The sequence below is a fragment of the Aplidium turbinatum genome, chromosome 14, assembly GCF_918807975.1.
Source record: "Aplidium turbinatum chromosome 14, kaAplTurb1.1, whole genome shotgun sequence".
Classification (NCBI taxonomy): Eukaryota; Metazoa; Chordata; class Ascidiacea; order Aplousobranchia; family Polyclinidae; genus Aplidium; species Aplidium turbinatum.
In genome coordinates, this window is record NC_137485.1 from 4,682,260 (window position 1) to 4,703,210 (window position 20,951).

The 20,951-nt window shown below is 35.3% G+C and overlaps 1 protein-coding gene across 1 annotated transcript; it reads left to right on the top strand.

Annotated features, from left to right (window-relative positions):
• Positions 1–4,352: 4,352 nt before the first annotated feature.
• On the top strand, positions 4,353–19,245 carry LOC145783424 (organic cation transporter protein-like). The gene is made up of 14 exons (XM_082595297.1): positions 4,353–4,530; positions 5,642–5,758; positions 6,222–6,348; positions 6,888–6,991; positions 7,579–7,733; positions 8,255–8,379; positions 9,598–9,783; positions 12,001–12,098; positions 12,251–12,333; positions 12,986–13,135; positions 13,672–13,780; positions 15,146–15,264; positions 17,913–18,024; positions 18,387–19,245. Exons 1-14 carry the CDS (start codon positions 4,385–4,387, stop codon positions 18,457–18,459), a joined length of 1,704 nt encoding a protein of 567 aa, XP_082451423.1. The 5' UTR covers positions 4,353–4,384; the 3' UTR covers positions 18,460–19,245.
• The last annotated feature ends 1,706 nt before the right edge of the window (positions 19,246–20,951 follow it).

The window sequence follows — 20,951 nt, forward strand, 5'->3', positions numbered from 1 at the left end:
CAACAGAAAGAATTTGATCGTTTTCGAGGCAACAATGCTCCATCGCAATGAAATGTGATGGGTAGGATATGTACTTAAAAAAATATACCAACAACAGGTGCTGAAAATTATGAAAAGTGATATCTATAAATCAAACCTAAGTTGATAAAAAAACTTTTAGAAGGCTTGTAGAAGCTCTCAGGGGTATTGCGTTGCAAAAATGTTGTACCGAGGCAATGGTAGCAATAGAAAAGATAAAAACAATGGGCTGTAAAGTAACAAACAATTGGTGGAAACCACGTTTAAAAGCAAGAAAAAAGTTATCAACAAAATAGAATAGCTACCATATTAATTATTACTAGTCTTAATTGCATTTTTGGAAAAAAAAAGCGTTTTACTCTTTTTTTTCAAAAATACAATTGAGGCTGGGAAATTGATGCTTTTTTTTTTTTTTTTGGCAGTGCACCTGAAATATACTGACGTAACTGGTGAACTGTTTCAAGAAGACGGTTTGTTTTAGTTTCAGTTGAATCTGAAGGCCAAGAAAGCTTCATTAGATCAATGCAAGCTTGTTAAACTTTGGACTGTGTCTTTTATTTCCATTTGCGATGTCTCCTGAATTTCGATTGCTAGGTCAACTCTGATTTTCAATCACAAATTATATCGAAAGATCCAAATATAGGAAATGAAGTAACTTTTTTGGCAATAACTTAAGTTTTCTTTTTGGGGCTTTTCGGCCAAACCCGTAAATAGAGAAACGACTTGTCACTTGTGGGTGCCACTGAACGAGCTTTGGATAACTTTTTTTGTGCGTTTGAGGCCGCTGCAGGTCACTTTGTTATAACCAAGCACAGCAACCAATGGATTGTCTGTTTATCCAGCGTTGTTAGGCCAACAACTCTAACCTGGAGTCGGTATATAATAGATACCGACTCCAAAATAGATAATGTGGAGTAGGCTGCAGTCTGAAAGTGTGAGCCACACGCACACGATGGAGAGTCGGCAAGACCCCATTGGAACATATTACTATTGAAACGGCACTCTCCAGTTAGTAAGCGATTGAGCTTCACTTATTCCTTTCGTGGTAGTTCTGCTCCAGGTGGAGTGTTGGTATTGGTAAGGACTGTGAATTTAATTGCGACTTTTTCCTTTCACTGTTCCAAACTTCGGAAAAATGAAAGTCAAACTTGCAGATAGCTGCAACTTGCGAAAAAGAAGGAGTCGAATTCTGCAGCGCTGAGTCCCTTGAATGTGCCAGTTAGGATTATCTTATAAATCAAAGGATCATCTCTGGCTGCTCTCTAGTAGCTTTCCATTTTAGTCCAAGAACATCGTGAATCTGAAGTGGTAAAAGAATAGACCCTCCCCAGAGGCTCACACGACGGCGACGAGGATTATCTAATTGAAAAGGTGTCCATCCCTTAACGTAGCTTTTAGCACCAGATTACGTAAACGCAATTTTTTTTTACTCAGTCAGCTGGAGCAAGTTCTGATATTACTGGCAGAACGTCAGTGAAAGTTGGACTCAAGCAACCCGTAACTATCCTTATGGTGATGTGTCAAAGTGTCAATTTTGCTAATGTGTACGCTGCGGCACCAAGCGGGGAAGCATATTCGGAGGTGCTGTAAACAAGTGCATGAGCACTTGTACACAGTGTGGAAGTAGGCTACTAGCACCCAGAATGTTCCAGCTAAGCATCTCAGCAAGTTGTTGCTTGCTGACAGTGGAGTACGGAAGGTTTCAGCGTGATGTTTTTATTTTGACTGCCAATCGAGCTCACTTCTATTAGTAGGTGGGACATGGGTTGTGTGGAAATTGGTTTCCATTGAGGGGGATATTAGTAGGTGGGACATGGGTTGTGTGGAAATTGGTTTCCATTGAGGAAACTATGCACAATCTGTTTCAACCTTCTTGGGTCTCATCAGCACGATGTAGCAGCCTGGGAGTAGATGAGTTAAACAATATGAGCTATATTATTTTTATCTGAAACCCAGATTTGCTTTGTCAGGTTGCTGTGGTAGACCTTCAAACCGTCAACCTGGTGTTCTTAGCTTTGCTGGTTTGATATGGACGACGTAGTCACCACTCTGCGATTATTCTCACTGTTCTAGACTGAATGTCTACGGCTACTTGCTTATTGTTTTTTTGTTTTGTTTTTTATTCTTTGATAAGAGCATTCAATAACCGCCATAAGGGAAAAACCCAATGCAAAATAAACGATCAACTTGCTTTACAGTCTTTTTGTTTAGTTAGTCTGCTCTCAGGCGACTGCGTCATTCTGATGAAATCCAAATATGTTGAAACAGACTGTACATGGCTTGTTGTTTTAAGTTTTTGTGCGGGTGGCTAAATCTTTGGCCAATGAGGTTTATCTGAAACTCAAATTTTGCCTAGGCGAATTGCTGTGGTAAATTTTCGAACCGTGAATCTGGTGCTCAGTTCGTCGTCGTCGTGTGAGCCTCTATGGCCGAGGGTCTATCCTTTTACCACCCCAGATTCACGATGTTCCCGGACTACATTGGAAGGCTACTAAAGAGCAGCCAGTCTTTGGTTTCATCATCCATGACTCGCAGACCCTCCACTCCGTTAGGTGGCTTGAAGATGGTACAGTCATTGATGGTGTGGTCTCACTGCTGGTCTTCGGTCTATTTCTCGGCACCACATTCATAGGAGGGTGAAGAGGTCATTCCCCATTGGTGCATGGTTGAGTGGAAAAGCCTGACGCTCGTACGAAGACGGTTGAGGCGCGCCCATGCCTGTCTTTGTAGTGACAAGCCAATGGGGCGTGTGTCGTCGTCGGAAATGAACGAATGGAGCCTGATGGTACTTGACTTCTATTCAGAAGTTCTAAGCTGTGCACGTTTTAAATGTATCTATTTAGTGGCCTCTCTAGTGGATGTAATGAGTTATATTCAAATCGCCAGCAATCAGCAAAAATTTTAAATGTTCCACACCAATGCTTCGTCTTGCGTTTATGATTTTAAGTTTCTGCAAGTATGCAAAATGTTTATGCTTAAGCACTAGAACACTTTTCTCAGTCTGACAATGAATACGCAATAAATGAATCAACATATATCATTGATTGTTTTTTAGGACATTTAAACAATTTATTTGACCAATCCACCAATGCTCCAAATTATGTTCTTACCGAAAGCATCAGTGGTACATAGAGAATCTTTAAGCAAGAACCGACAAAGAAGTTCTATGATGCTCAATTGTGCTGCATTATGAACGAACAAAGCTTGTTTGCTAAAGTTTATTCTTTAATGTAGATCGTTTATTCATTCACCAATCCCTTATGTAAGTTTTCTGTCGCTTGAACCAATGTTTACTTTACTGCAAGTTATATAACAAGGGAGGCCAGACCTACTTCAAGCCCAAGCCGCATGTCACAAAATCTAGTTTTAAAAGAGCAGCAACAACAAACTAAAACAGATTAAAAAACGAATTTATCAAGTGTAGGCTATATTGAATAATAATTAGTGATGCGTAATAATAAACTACTGTGAGTCTTCACCTGGGCTGCACGACGTTTGAAGTTAGGTTGATATAATTTCAAAGGAGTTCTTTCAAGTGTTGGTTTGTCACAACCAGTAGCGTTGGCAGAGGTTCAGGGGGTACTTTTGCTCCAGCATGATTTTAGCGGCCGGTAACCTTTTCAAGGGGTTAGGCAGTTAGAAGAAACGTTTTAACAATGCCAGATCTAGGAGCCGAGAATCTCTTTGATGCCGGGCCCTAATTATCCTTTTAACGGGCCTGGTCAAAATTGAACGGTTATTTGACTTTACCAATTTTATTGCTGAGTAAAATGACTCATAACAGTATGTTGTGCTTAAGCAAATAACAAAATGGGGAAAATGCATATGTAACATCTCATTGCAGCTAATTTAGTAAAAATCACAATCAAAAGTTTACATAGTGGCATGCGGCTCGAGACCAGCAGTTTGGCCACCCCTGTTAGCCCATACAATTATTTTGAGAAAATAGCGAAAGCAGAATCTTTGTATATTAAACCTAAAAAGAATGAGTTGAAAACAATGTTTTACTAAGCAGTTGATCATTTTTTGGCTAATTTCGCAACGTAATTTGCATTTTTATCCAGGTTGAGGTATTATTTAAGTTTTAAATTGATGCAAGTTCTATATAAGCTATAACAAAACAATTATAGGTTTGAAAGATGTTACTTTCTTGTTTGCTTCCCTAAAATAATCAAGAATAAAAAGAGGCAAAATGTAAAAAATATGTGCACTATATTTCTTTAAAATACTATAGCTCATTTATTATACAGATAGCAATAAGCTACAAACATTTGTACTGTGTTTGGCAGGTGTGGTACTTTTAAGCTGAGCAAATATATATATATGTTTGGTCGGAATTATTACAACAAACCTTTATTTTTTCACAATGATTCAATTTGACATAATTTTGGAACATATTGGTGACATTGGTGTTAGTCAAATCGTCATTTGTGTTATACTGTGTTACATAAATATATTTTTTGGTTTCAATTCCATTGCAACTATCTTCATCGCTTACACACCAGAGTACAGGTAGGATTAATAATTAATCCTTGTTTACAACAAAAAGTCTTTGAGCTTAATGGGACTGCAAAATAAGTAATACTTGAAAAGGTGAAATTTATTTCCACTTAAAATTATAGTGGCAAGTGGTTAGCGCGTTGGGCTCGCAGTCGAGAGCCTGCATTTTTGACTCCAGCCACCCGCACTTGCTGTTGTTTCTCTGGGCAAGAAACTTTACGATAATTGCCTCTACCTAGTGATCGATTTCGAGTAATGGGTAGTACTAAATTTAAGTCATAAGTAGAGTAGACAACTGGAAACAGACATTGCCGTCGGCTGCAGCGTGGGTCAGGTGTATGTCGGAAGGCGAACACCGATGCATAGCGCTCAAGTCCGCTTTCCCGCAATGCAGGATAAAGATAATAAAACAAAAAAGCAAAAAACTAATTTCCTGAGAACATTTCGTGACACTTTTAAAAAGTATAATTACACTGCATAGTTGCAACATTTACTGTAAATGTTTTGGCTATCCTTGCTGCGTCAAACAATTTATATGCAACTGCTGCATTTTGTATCATATGAATATGTTGCACCAGTTGTGTATTTTACAGTTGGTGTAGCCACGAGTTTTACCTGAAATGTTCCGCACTCATTTTTAAACAATGAATACTGTTGATACTGCAAAAAGTGCTCAATGCCAAGCAAAAAAGCCAAGCAGAGAATATTACATCAAATATAGTTATTAGTTTCTAAAACCTCTACAGCCTGTTTCACCCTGAAAGGGGGATCATCAGAAGGTCCTTATTCAAGTAAAGTTATTTTTTTATATTCTTATTATTTGTTATTATTTTACTATTATTTTTTTATCATTTATACGTATTTTTTTCGTATATATTTTTATATTTTTAATTCATTTATACAAAAGTTAATTGTATAATGCAAACATCTGCAGTTCATGTGTAGACTATATATATGTATAATAAATAAAACAATTATAAATGTAATCATAATAATAGGCTATATTTTTGTTGCTTGATATAGATTGCATTAATCAGAATGACAATATCCTGATGGAAAGCTAATAAATATTTTAAAAGATTAAGTACCAAAAAAATAAAAATTTTGATATTTTAAACCTCAGATGCAATGTTCCCCCACTAGACAACGCAACAGCTTTTCCTAACTTGACTGAGTCAGACATTCTTAACTTCACGACACCCTACGATGCAGATAATCAAGAGTACGACGGCTGCTTGAGGTAGCTGCGTTTTATGTATCCACGAACGGAGTTAGACTTTATCATCCTCACTCAATAAATAACAGTGGATGAGTTGGTTGTTCTTTTTTTGGCGTGTAGTTTTTATCTGAAATTTTGGTTCAACTTCACAAAAAATGATTGTATTTTTATTATTTCAATATGCACTTCTTGTGGATATGTTTCTTCAGCGTTCATTGATTGCTTGAAGGTTACGTAAAGCAATGTTAGTTTTTTGTAATATAGTTTACTAATGTCAATCTTACTGCTTGAAAATAGAACAGAGAAGCGATTAATTGTATGAATAATGATAACTCTATTGATGAGACTTCACATAGTACTCTTCTATGATTGTTAACGAGTGTGATTTTAAACTTGAACAACCAATCACAGAACATTGAGAACTATTCATGGCGTCATAAAAGAAACGTTCCACTTATGACAGTTTTATTGTTAACTCACTTAGATATGGATACGACTTACAATCTTGCCAAGGAAACACCAGCTGTGTAAACACGTCGTATCCACCCATACCTTGTGATGAAGGATACAATTACGATCGGTCGCTGTTTAGCGAAACCATTGTGACAGAGGTAGATATACTACAATTTGAATAAAGGAGTCTCATCAAAAAGTAAAGAGCCCCAAAATATAGATACTAAACTCATTTTCAACAAACATTTTGAAAACTAAACTGTCTTCATCTTCAGCTTTATTAAAATAAAAATTAATGACCTTCTGATGACCCTCCTTTTAGGGTGAAACAGGCTATCAAGGGTTTAGAGAGTATAATAACTATATTTGATTTAAAATATTAGCAGAGGTATACTATTAGACGTTATATTAATAATATATTAATATATATTATATTAGTATTTTAATAAACTAAAGATGAAGACAGATTAGTTTTCGAAACGTTTGCTGAACATAAGTTTAGTATCTATATTTAGTGCTCTTAATATTTTGATTAGATTGACCAGGCGCTCCAACCATTTCGCTTCAAAAAAATCTTACTTTAACAGAAAATAAAATGTGTTATGATTATGAAACAAAATAAACAAACCGGTAATAAAGGCCGTCGTTAAGTATTTTTTTTGCAAGAATTTTACTTAATATTTTGGAATCCTTGCAGTTTGACTTGGTATGCAACCGAAAGTATCTCAACGCTCTATCAACGTCATTATACTACGGAGGAATGTTGATTGGATCGTTGGTGTTTGGATATTTTTCTGACAAGTATGAAAATACTAAATATTTTTTTATAATCATGTAATTTACTGTAACTAAATATTCAGAATTTGAAGATTTTTATAAAACTTTGCACTGTTTTTCCTTCATTTAGCCTACCATATTGCTTTCATGACTGGCCTAAATACAGAACACCATGAACGATGAACAGTTGTGTATATAGCAGTTTGAGTGTTTTGTAATAATGGTTTGTGACGTATTAGGACAAAGTTCAAAGAGAGAATTTGGAGATCTTTTACTATTATTATAACTTCTTGCAAAATAAAATAAATTTTACCGTTATATGTTCACCTCGTAGCGTTCATAGCGAGATTCAGAGGGTACGTTTAGGCCTGAATAATTTTAAAGGCACGAAACTTTCCTGGCTGCCAGAAACTTTTAAAAATACAACGTGTTTTCCATAGGTTCTACTTTCTTTTAGATTTTCTTTTTTGAACGGTGCCTTGACTTGTGATTCTAGAATCTCATCGGTAGCCTATTAGGCCCAAATTATTCTTTCAACGGCCGTGTGTCCGCTAAATAGCGTTTAGGCAAGTGTAATGATTTTCACTTTTTAACTGCAGTTTATTTTGAAGATTTGGACGGAAGACATGTTGCTTGGTGTGCTACATCTTTTGTATTGGAAGCATGTTTGGAGTCACCTTCGGTCCTTCTATAGAACTGTACATTCTATCTCGGTTTTTCCTCGGTGCTTTTTGCTACGGTGCAGAAATTGGAATGTATGTTTACAGTAAGTTTTATATCCATGCAATAAAAACTCATCACTGCCGTTAATGGCTTGATGAAGTCGTCAGAAGCCTACTATTTTTTGACAAGTAGAAGTTTTCTATTTCGTGATAAGCAGATTGTTATTATGAGGAGTAAGTGTAGGCTACTGAAATTAGATAATTTTAAAAGCTCAGCTAAAAAAGTACTGTGTCAACGTAAGAGTGATGATGATGCTCACAGAGCAAGTGGTTTGCTAAATCATGTCCTTATTTTTGAGCAAACCTGATACGTTTTTTTATTTATAGCAGAAAAATGGTGACTCCTTGTTTTCATCTCTCCCACGGTTATATGTAAATAATCACGACTTTATCATTCCAAAACCGCTTGCCTTCATTTTTATCACTCTCTTTCACAAAGACATATTATGCTGATCTAGTGTAACAAAGTTTTTACATTCCATTGTTGTTTTCATGACAAGCAATGTCGTTATACGCGATTCTGTTCTCATAAAAAAATACAAAAATTTTATTATTCAAATTAAAGTTATGGAAGTTATTGGGAAAGATTACCGAGCTCCCGTTGGAATAAGCACTGGAATGGTTTACGCATTGGGATACATGGCATTGAGCGGATTTTCTTACAACTGGAGAGATTGGAGAGTAATGATGGTGAGCATTGTTTCATCATCATCGTCATCATGGCGTGAGTCGAGACGAAAAAATTGGCTGTCAGTTGCTTCCACATTTCACGTTTATCCGTTATTCTTTTTGCTCTTCTAATGCTTGACAAGTCAGCCCACTGTTTTGCATTATCCCCAAGTTCGTCTCTTTCTTTCCCTGCACCTCTTTCCTTTCATCATACTTTCACGTTGAAGGATTGGTGTACTATAGCTGGCCTGCTGATCCTGTTAAAATATGTCCAAAATTTAATTTTTTATTTCATTAAATCATTTGCCTATCTGCTTTGCAGTCTAATTATTTTTCTAATTTTTTTTGTTTGTAATTGCTTTGTTTTTAAGTACTTTGTTTGAAATTGGTTTGCTTGCAAACAATAAATTGAAGTTTAGTTTTGGAAATACACAAAAAGTTTTTTTCTGTTTCTGAGATAGAGACACGAGGTAAAAATAATTTCACGTTTACGATTTTATTATCATTGATGAAATCGTAAACGTGAGTTAGTATGGAAATTATGCGCAGGTAAAGTTGTTAGAAAAGGTTACGAAAACCAAAAAAATTGTTTTTTACACATACGTATTCTTTATTGTTGCTAAATGAAGCATGTTATGTATTTTGAGTAAAGTGAAACTAGTGACATTGTCAGAGCTAACATCAAGGAGCAAAGCGCTTTGTTCAACAAAGCAAAAAGCGCTTTATTAACCTAACAAATTTGACTGACAAAACTTTTAAAATAAGCTTGAAACTAAACTATTTGAGAAGAGAGCAGATATTTAAAAAAGTATAATACATTAAAAGCCTCTTTTACTTTTTTTGAGATTACCAGAAGGTCCTTAATAAACCTTAAGAACCTTCTGATGATCCCAATAAAAGTAAAACAGGTTGTCCCGGCTTTTATGTGGAAATTAACCACTGTAGCCTATATTTGACATAATTTGCTCTGCGTGACTTCTTTTACTTCATACTTTTTGCAGTAATGATAGTGCTTATTGTTTAGTATACGCAATATAAAATGCACTAATTTGTAGATTGCCTTTCAAAAATAAGTTTCAACAGCTGCAAATGAAAACACCCAGATCGATACTGATACATAGCTTACTGCCGAAGAAGTAAACCAAGTGACATTTTATATTAGTTTTGTTGCCAATGCAGCCATAACCCACATATTTGTTTCTATGTAATCAAGCTACAAATTATTTTTTTGATATCTAGTTCTCCTTCACAATTATAAGCATTCCATTTGTGCTCCTTTTGTTCTTAATCCCGGAGTCACCGCGGTGGTTGTTTGCTCATAATAAAGAAAAGCAAGGGATGAAAGTGACCAAGATGCTAGCCCGAATAAATAGAAAAAGAGTCACAGAAGAAGCTTGGGAAGATGCAAGAAAAGCTGGAGAGCAGGTCAGTCAAACAGGGAAGATGTTTCTTTTCAAATTGTCGCTGCTTTTCAAAGATTAAAGAGAAACAAAAGTTGCTGTTTTAAAGGTAGAAGTTTTTTTGCAAACTCGTTCGATACAAAAATCTTGATGCTAGGTCGTCTTCGTCTTGTTGAAAAAGTTACCCTTGTGTTAATAGTTGCTTTTACAGTAGTGTTGCTAGCATAGTTTCAACAAATGACTTTTTCAAGATTCAACATTGAAAATTTGACAACACAAAAATACCTGATGGTAACACACCGAACTGAAATTATAGTCTGCATCAGTGTTTTTTAATCTTGGGGCGTTTGACCCTAAAGGGAGGCGGGTGTCAATTAATGCTCACGGGGAATGGCAGCTTTACAACAATTTTTAATGAGTTAACTGTGTTACCATCAAGCAAAGTTGCCAGTTCCGCAGTTTTTCTTTTTTGGAATTGGGCTAGTTTTTTTTTTTGGAGTTGCGGGATAATTTTAGCAGCCGCGTTTTTTCGTTAAGTTTAATTTCATTTTCAGCAATTTTCTTTTAATTTTTACCATAAATTGCGCAAATTTTTAGGCTACTTTTTGGCTTGTTTTATCACTTGTGACAATTAAGATACTTTTAAGTTACTTTTCCTTAGCAGTTGAGCTGGAAATTTTAAAAACAACTGGCAACCTTATCATCAGCTATTTCTGCGCTGTCAAGTTTTCAATTTCCACTTACAAGAGTCAAATTTTGGAACTACGAACTTTTTCGATGTGCAGTGATTTCAATAGTGTCTTTCTTTTTTGCCATTTATATATATTTTTTACATTGATAATCACTGGTCAAGTTGTCAGACTGAGCTTTTGATGCAGCCGTGGCCGAGTGGTTAGCGCGTTGGGCTCGCAGTCGAGAGCCTGCATGTTCGACTCCAGCCACCCGCACTTGCTGTTGTTTCTCTGGGCAAGAAACTTAACGATAATTGCCTCTACCCAGTGATCGATTTCGAGTAATGGGTAGTACCAAATTTAAGTCATAAGTAAAGTAGACAACCGGAAACAGACATTGCTGTCGGCTGCAGCGTGGGTCAGGTGTATGTCGGAAGGCGTACACCGATGCATAGCGCTCAAGTCCGCTTTCCCGCAATGCAGGATAAAGATAAACAAACAAACAAACAAAAAAATCTAGCTTTGTCATAAAAAAATCCATTAGTTGCTAGTACTCTTGGCATTATCTATTATAAAGTCATAACATGCAAAGGTTTACTTTCCGTGCAGCAATGAAAAATGTTCTGAACTTAATTATCGAAGTAATCAACTTTAAAATAGCCAAAAACTTCATGAAAGCTAATGCGCTTGCGGACGTTTTTTTAATCTGATCGTAAAAGTTGTTCCTCCACGGCTACGCTAATGCTTGATCGCTGTGCAAAAAAAACATGCTAAAATGAACATGCTAATTACACCTTACATTTTCAAACTATACTTCTGGAAGAGCCAGGTTACAGGGGAAATTCAGTGGGCTTTGGTTCAATTACTTGGATGCAATACTTGCAGCTGATGACTTTGAGTGTATAAACGAATCAAGTAACAACTTATTTGAATGTCTTAAAAGCAAACTTTATGAAATACTTTCTAAAAATACAGACGGAAATCTGAAACTTCCTTAAAATTATTTTTAAATAAGCATAAGAAGAGTTTCTGCTTTGAAGTTCAACCACATAGTCAAGTTGGACTTCAAGAACTGAAACCCAAGATTATCTTTTTATTTACTCACTTGTCTCAACTCGGCATTTTCAAATACTAACAATGTTCGGTTCTACATGTCTATAACTACATTTTCTACTGCAGTTGCTGACAAGACCAAGACCAAGTTAAAAGTTGATAACTTTGGCTAAGTTGTGCAATTTCTGAAGTTAAACCTCGCATTAAAAATCCAGTTACTTAAAAGTAAATTTAGGTATTTCACTAAAATGTAGCATAATTGGGAAATTAACAAAAGTCTAAATCGCTTTTGATGCTACAGTAAGTTGTTTGAATTCGAGTTTGAAGCACAAACCATCAGCTATATGATCATTGCTTAAGGAGACGTGTCCGAAAAAAAGCTTAAAAAGGGTACCACTGTATTAAACCCAACGATCCAAAATTGTTTACACCAACCTACCAACCTCGTCGAGTCTTTTTATATTGCTATATTATCATAAGTCACAAAAAAAGCAGCTGGTAACAAATTGTTTTGCCAGGACGAATTGAACGAAAAAGACAGAACAAAGTACAATCTGATTGATCTCTTCAGAACGCGTCGAATGCTCATTATGACTCTAAGCGTTATGTTCAGCTGGTGGGTTATGTGATGGTTCTTTGTAATTACAGGGATGTCGTTTTTAGAACTGCCTTTTATATAGTTGCATTTTCAAAACAAAACGTTGAGAGTGGGTTGTATTTGAAAACGCTGTTGCGTTGTTTGATTTGAACGAGTTTGTTTCTCTACAGGTTCGTCAACAGCTTCGTCTATTATGGGATTTCCCTGAACGCCGGAGCTCTACCTGGTGACATCTTTGTCAACAACACTCTAAGTATAAGCAAAAAAACCAGAAACTTAAAATACAATTAACGGTTTTACATTTTCTTAACAAAACTTGAAAATATTTGTTGTTGTGTATTGCAATAAAAAAAAAATTAATTTTCTACTAATCAGTTCAATAATAAACAGCTAATAATCAATTTCTATTTTGCTAGCAGCTAGATCATCTTCAGCTAAGCTTATTCAAATGAAAATGTTAGCTAAGTTAATTTAATCAATATCAGTTACGCTTATTCTATTTGAATAAGCTTAGCTGAAGATGATCTAGCTGCCAGCAGATCGAAATCGATTTTTAGCTGTTTATTATTAAATTGACTGAAGTGAAAATAAAATCATTTGTATTACAAGACATGTAACCGAGTCGTTCATATCAAGCATTGTTGTGGGTTTTTACACCTGCCAGAAGATATTTCATTTTCTTTTGTTTATTGTTATGCTTTTTGTCTGCATAAATACTTCAATAACAATTTCATACTTGTGTTGTTCATTTATGACAAATTTTGGGAGTCTTGTTTCTTGCAAAATAATAGCCATTGTCTTATTTTTTGCTTTGTTCGATTAGATACAATTATACTTTTCAACATAATGTTAGTTTAACTGTTTTGTCGAAACAAAGTTTTATTTTATTAATATTTGTCCGCCAGATGGAGTGTTTGACATATTAGCAAACATCGCTTGCATGCTGCTGATCAACAGAATAGGAAGAAGATTGTTGATTTCTGTGTCGTTTTTTGTGGCGGGGCTGGGACTTTTAGGCAGTGTCGTAGTCAATGAATACGCCGGAAATGACGAAGGTAACTTAGTCCCCTGTATCAGCTGGTGGTCATTCTTGGCCGTTTGTGATCGAACGATCTGATGCAGCTTTTCTTGTTCACCTCACTAAATTACCTCTCACCTTGTCTGATGGCCATTCCGATATTTTTAACCCTTTTCTGTGTCTGGCAGTTGTTCAGTAAACTTTGCCCTCTTCTCACGTTTATGCCGACATTATTTAAGCAGTATAGTTCTGTTTGTTTGTGTAAAAAAGACAAATGCATAAGTAATTTATAAAATATAATAATCATTATACAATTGATGTATTGAAATATTATTGCATTGTTTGTGGATTGAATGACTGGTTGGACTTGTCATTTTACATTTTGATTTGCTTTTGTGTCACACTCAAGTTGAAAGAATACTTTTCAATTGAAATAAAGAAGTGATTGCCTTCAAAGTTTTCATGGCTAGTTTCTGTTCTAATTAATCTTGTCAAGCTGTCATAAGAAATTAATTCTTGCGCATGTTCGATATGTCACACTCACAATGCCTTCTTTATTCTTATCTTGTGCAGGACTGAAAACTCTCGGTGTCGTGTTTGCCTTCATCGCCAAGTTTGGGATATCAGCTTCCTTCTCGACCATTTACAACCTCACCATAGAGTTGTACCCAACCTTGCTAAGGTAAATTATAAAGCTGTAGCGTACAAATTTTTTCAACAGCTGGCCATACATAATGTTGTTTTTCAATATAAAGGCCAATCGATGTATTTTTCAGCATGATGCTTTTTGTCAGCTGCTTGGCTACCAACCATGTATTCCGCATAGGCCTACAGTTGCATTGAAAAAATAGAGATACTGGTAATACCAAAACGCTTGGTTGATCACACTAAGCCAAAGGTCTGCAGTTTGGTCACAGCTGCTGTATATTGACTCAAACAAATATTTCGTAGAAAGCATCATAGCTCTGCTCATAGCACTTTTTTGTTGAAAATCGTCCTTGTGCCGATGCGATTTACTAAAACGCCTTTGTCGTCTTGAAAGCCAGGGATTCATTCCATATTTTTTCCACCTTTTTCTTACGGGGACCTCAAAACTTATTCAGTTACAGCTATTTATTTAGTAACAGCCTGGAAATTGCCCCAAAATCGGAGACAAAACTTAAAGCGCAAATCATTTAACTATCAAACGCGTATATTTAAGTTAGACTAAGTTGAAGGACCAGCCTAGCAAGAATGCTAAACTCAAAAAAGTCGGCATTCCGATTTAAAGAAAAGCTTATCCAGTGAAGTTATGCAATTGTAAGGTGGTCAAATACTTGATTCAAGTGTCAGGTGTGAGGAGATAAAATTCTCATTGTATATTAAGCCTTCGGCATTAAGAAAAGTAGAGTGGCCAGTTTCTTTTTATCGGCCGCCTTTCTTGCAGCAATTCCTGTATGCCTACCCAATTTATTATACCTGGGTAGAGGTGAGCGGTGTTTTTAGCAACCAGCTGAAGCCAGAGTCGAACCAGGTTTGCATAATTGAAAAGCCAACGCTTGCGCCCTCCCACTGCTACGTAATTGTATAAACTTCAAACGTTTAACAGTTGCACATGGTATTGCAGAATCAGTGCTGATTGATTTAAGCTAATAGTTACTTAGTAGTTAAATTACAAGTGTTTGGCTGGCCAGCTAAATTAGATAGCCAGCTTGTCCACTTCCGCCTGCCAAAATTTGAGAAATTTTTACTTTGTAAGCTAAAAAGTTTTCCCGTCCAATCTAATCTAAATCAGCTTCAATTAAGCTTTTTCAAATAGAAAAAGTTAATAAAGTTACAATAATGCAATTCTGCTTGTAGATGACTTAACAAATCAAAATCGATTGTTAGCTGTTAAAATTGAACTGATGGGCGTAAAAATAAATTTATTTGTATTACAAGATATGCAATGCTACTAAGTTGTCTATATCAAGATTTTCTGTGATTTAGATACCTATCAGAAGATTATTTCATCCTATTTTTTTTTGTGAAATTATGATTCAATTTTAACTTTATTTCTGCATTGCAGGAGCAATGCGTTGGGAATTGGATCCTTCTCTGCAAGAGTGGCTGGAATCATAGCTCCATACTTCATTGGGTTGCAAGATTATGTTGTGTGGCTTCCAAATGTTGTATTTGGAGTGCTTGGTAAGTTAAAAAAAAAACAGATTGGAAAGCAGTGATGCTAGGTTTATTACAGCGATCGTATTGCAGGAGTGCTCACTTTTGCGGTGGTCTCATTACAGGAGGAATCGCCAACGGTGTGTTCTAGGCCCAATTCATTATGTACTGCAAACGAATAATTGGAAAATTGGCGTAGCTATTGAAATAAGTCTTTTTTGGTTTGATTGATTGATTATGATTTCACAGCGAATTGGCCACGCGCCATCATTGGAACCACGATCAACTATTATATTAACAGTGCCGTTTACTATTTATAACGCGATGATTTATCTTGCAAAACCTCAGATCGAACCTCTTCCAACCAACTTGGAAACTATTTCTATAGCTTTGTTTTATTTGTTTCTTGCTATTTTAATTTGATCCTGTTTTAGGATGAGCTCAAACTGAAAAAAAAAGTTTAATAATAATTAATAGACTCATTTTCTGAAGTCCAACACCATCGCCTCTACGTGGCGGAACTAGTAATGCTGAGGATTAACCCGAAGCAGCCAAGCTGGTGGGGCACTGTAGATCAGGACTGGCCGACCTACTACAGTAAACTCTTGGCCACATATACCTCGATGAAACAAAACTACAAAATTTGTTGAACAAAGTAAATGAAAGAAGTAAAGAATTTGGAATGGAAATGAATGAAAAGAAAACGGAAACGATGGTAATCACAACGAAAAAAGAAAGTGAAATTCCAATCTGTCAAACTAAAATGAATGGAACAACCATAAAACAAGTAAAAAGTTTTCGATATCTTGGGACAACAATAAATTGGAACGCCAAAGATGATAAGGAGTTCAACATACGTATTGCTCAAGCAAAAGCCTCTGTCCAGCAAATGAAAACAATATTATGCAACAAGAACATATCTGTCGCAACCAGATTCAGAGTATTGAAGTGTTACATTTATCCAATTTTTAAATATATTCAGAAACCTTTACAATTACCAAATCAATTAATAAAAGAATAAATGGGTTTGAAATGTGGGCATTTCGAAAAATGCAGAGGATTTCCTGGACTGACAGAAAAAGCAATCAAACTGTTTTAAATTAAGTCAAACAAACAATCTACTAAAAAATATCAAAGAAAAACAACTTCAATTTTTAGGACACGTGCTGCGAAAAGGAAAGTTAGAACATCTCTCTCTCACAGGCAAAATTGAAGGGAAGCGTGCCCAAGGCAGACAACGATTAACTTACTTAAACCAACAAACCGACAAAACTAACACCAACATACACCTAATACACAAAGCAAACAACAGAGAATCTTGGAAACTTTTCATGCAAGAGGCAGTCAATGCTTGGAATCAAGTGCGACAATCATCAATCAATCATTTTATTTTTCGTCATTAACGCGTCCGGGACGAAAAAGATACTAACTACAAAAATCGATATAAACCTACCAGCACGTTAATGAACGGGAAAAAGGTGGCAAAACCTTGAAAGGTTTAAATAGAAGAAGAATAGACTCATTAGTAGGGCCATTTTTATATGACCTTATAAAATCAATAATATGACTTTATTTTTTGGAAAATATGACTTTATATGACTTTATGTGAAAATCGTTTATTTTTACATACGAACAACGTCACTCACGGAACTAAAGAGTAAAACATACGCAACATAACAGTAATACACATCCATTTTTATTTTAAACCACTGTTGTAGTACAGTTTCATGTAGTGTGGAATGTTAGAGTCTTTGAATTTACGATTTGGACGTAAAAATGACTTTAGTAAGGAAAATGAGCGCTCCACAGACGCTGATGTGGGTTGACACTTCTGCAGTTTTGCATAAAGCGCTGGTGAGATGTCTTGTCTTTGTAGCTCCATAATTTGATTCACATCGTTTTTGTCCAATCGCTTCTTAATGTAATTTTTGAGCTCAAGCGGATCTTTTTCTAGATCAAGGGCATTTAGATCAGCATGGGCATCTTTGATGGTGTACGTACAACTTTCCATTTTGAGGATTAAGTTGACCTCAATGTGTGACCTCATAAAATATAGGTCTGTGACTGTAAGTGTTATGTAGGCTAATCTTACAGTTTGTTTCGTTCAATCAGAAATTGCCTTACTTTCTTAGTGCTTAATTGCTTCACCGCTTAAATTGGTATTTTTTATTTAAAGTATACAACGGTATGACTTTATAACTCAAAAATATGACTATATAACTTAAAAAGCTGATATATGACCTAACCAGGAAAATATGACTTTATATGACTTCATAACTTTTTTAATATATCTCATAGGGATGCGGTTTTTGCGTTAAAATTGATTTCACGACTTACTGATGCATAGAAAAAAATATGACTTTAATGACTTTAAATGGCCCTACTCATTAGTCGTTAGCTTAAATTGCTTTTTTTTCAGCATTGAACATTCTTTTTGTGATATAAATACCATTTAGTGTATTATTAAGCAACGGCATAAAAGCAATCATAGTAATAAATTTTTAAAAGTTTTAAAAATCTATTTAAATAGGATTCTAATACTAATAAAGCCATACTTGTGTGGCAAAAGCTGCGCAATAAACTTGATTCTGCCAATTTAGTGTAGTACCCTACTCCGCTTTTTTTGATATTTTATTGTTGTCAGTCAAATCCTAAAATGTATAACTTTTTGCTAGCAATCATTGGTGGCGTAATATCATTGGCCTTCCCTGAAACAAACGGACGCTATTTGATGGAAACAATAGAAGAAGCTGAAGCATTTTACGAAGAAAAGTCTAACAACCAGAAGTCAGTATTTTTTTTACATTTAAAAGCGCATATATGCTTGCTGGGTTGTTAAGCAACAAATACAATTAATACTACTAAAAAGTAACTCAATGCTAAGAAAAAAATCCAAGCAGAGCAATTCACATCAAATACTGTACAGATACTATTTACTTTTAATTATCTTAACAGTCTGTTTCACTCGTATTATTAGAAGGTTCTCATTTAAATAGAATCCAATTATCGAATATAAACAGAATTGCTGGGATGTTATATAAATTTTTGCACTTTATGTAAGTTTTAGCCTACTTTTACATAAACAAAATATATTTATTGTTTTTTTCTAAATTATTTCATTGATAATTTTTTTTTTTATATATTTGCAGAAATAAACAACCACATGTCGAAACAGTTGCTCAAGACAAACGTCGTTTTGAAGACATTTTAACCCGTTTGTAGTTAAACAAACAACTTAATATTTTTTTCATTTTCTACATTTAAAACTACTTTAAACTGCATCACGCCTTTGTCGTGGGCTCTTTAGATTATGATGTAATAGTATATCATCGTGGTGGTTTGTAGTTTAACTATCATTTGCAAACGTTGAATCAATGTAAAAAAGAACTGACTTGTAGGCTGAGTACGTATCGTGCAATGCAAATTTCTTGTTTTCAAGTTTCATCACAATTGTAACGTGAGCAAAACTATAGCTCCAGTTTTCAAAATTATTGTTTTAGGAAAAGTTTTCTTTTAAAATTTGTTGTTTGTAAGTGATATGCGTTTGCCTGCTGTCTCTGCATGGCACACTAAGCAAGTATTTTAGACTTTTAGTTAGTAGGAGCTTCAACTTCGTACATAATGTAGTAATAATTTTTGCTCTTTTGTATACACATAACACACACCAACAAAACGTTAAATGAGTTTTTGTTATAAAAAAAGTTTTGCGCGAATGTTTTTTGTTGTATCAACGTCAATTAGATTTTTTAATTGATTGTGTGGAAGTCTACTAGGAGGAGTTTTCACATAGCCCGGTGTCTTGCACGTTGATTTCAGCGCTTTACACGCCAGACAGCCATGCAGAAAATGTAACCTCAAGTTTGCTTCGCATATTGTGACGTCATTTTACTGTTTGTCAGACTACCAATTTACGACGTTAACAAAGTCTATGTTTTGAACAAACATAAAGTAACTAATGCGCTGCTTATGGTTTATAGCTTCTTAGAAGCTGTCAGGTATACCGGATGTGGAACGGAAGCAAGAAATACTTCGATTGAATTAGATAGCTTCTTTTTTCCACTTTTTTTCACAAAATGCTGCTGCGTTTACAATTGCTTATAAATCTGCCATCAATAGGTTACCTACTTACTTTACTACTACTTAAGTGTTGTTGGCGTGGAGTTATTCCATTCACTAAGTGCCGCTGAATGGAGAGCAGTCCTGAAAGCGTTGCTCAAGCGCATACCACGAACCAGCGCCGCGTGATCTTGAGCAGGGAGTGTAACCACTGAGCTAACGGGGCGGATGAAGGTCACTGATGATCAGGTTGTCTTCCAAAACAAAAAAAGTTGTTTCTAAATTGGAAAATTTTAGAAAAATAGTAATTGCTCCGTATCAGAAACAGGTACTTGACAGTAAAGTAACATTATTTAAATCAAAAAATAACTAACAACAGAAAGATTTTGAACGTTTTTTGAGGCAGCAGTGTTCTCAGAGAAACACTGTGTTGAAACACAGTTCTTTGAGAAACGTAGTATTTTGAGAATTACAGTGTTTTAAGAAACACAGTTCTTTGAGAAACGCTGTGTTTTGAGAAACGCAGTATTTTGAGAAACACAACAAAAGAGAAACACTGTGTTATGCTCTCAAAGCATTGTTTGTGTTAGGATTTATGTTGAAGATTTATGATCCTTTGACAGCGAAAGACTTTTTTTCACCAATACGACTAACCGTGACAAATTTTTTAGAAATGTTTTTTTAGAAATGCACTTATAATTACTGATGTAAATTAGTCAACTGCTCCAAGCAGGCAGTTTGCCTGGGTTACAAGAGGTTTTGAACTTTTGAGAGCCAAAAGTAGTTTTTAGATCAAATTCAAGCTTGTTGGGTTTGCATCTTTTTTCAATTGCCACAGATCCTAACTTTTGATGGCGTACACTGATTTACAATCACAAATCGTTTTAAAAAATTAAAATATAGGAAATGAAGTCATTTTTTGGGCGAAAAAAAATTAGGGCCAATGTCGAAAGTAAGCCTACTGTAATACCGAGATAACTTGTGGGTGCGACGAAGCGAGCTTTGGTTAGCAGAGAAGCGATAATGAATTCAAGCTTTATCAAACGTCCAAAAGACGTCTGTTTAGCGGCATTTTGTAGATGTAATAAGTTGCAACTAATAATTGTCAGCAATCAAAAATACTTTCAAATCTTCCACATCAATGTTTGGACCGATGTTTATGATTAGTTTATTTAAGCAAGCAAAATTTTCATATTTATGCTTCACAATAGCTTTCTCAATCTAATCTTAAATATTTACGGAATGAATCAACAAATACCATCGACCAAAGTTCAAACATTTGATAATTTTTTTGATTTATCAACAAAAGACTCCGGTTACGGTCTTACAATATACAGCAGTAAAATATTGATAATTTTTAGCCAAGAAAGTTATGAAACCGACAAGGCGTCAATCGCTACTTGACACTTGAGTTCTTGCCTGGACAGAATTGATTCAGTCATCGATCAATGAGCTATGATGCTCAATAGTGCTGCATTATGAGTAAACAAACCTTGTTTGCTAGAGCATATTGTTTGTTGCATATCGTTCACTCGTTTGTCGATCGCTAATGTTAATTTACTGCAGCTTCAGCGAATGTTTACTCGATTGCAAACTAAATAACTTGCTTGAGAGGATAGTAAGGTTGGGATTCAATGATATTAAAGCTAAAGAAGTTG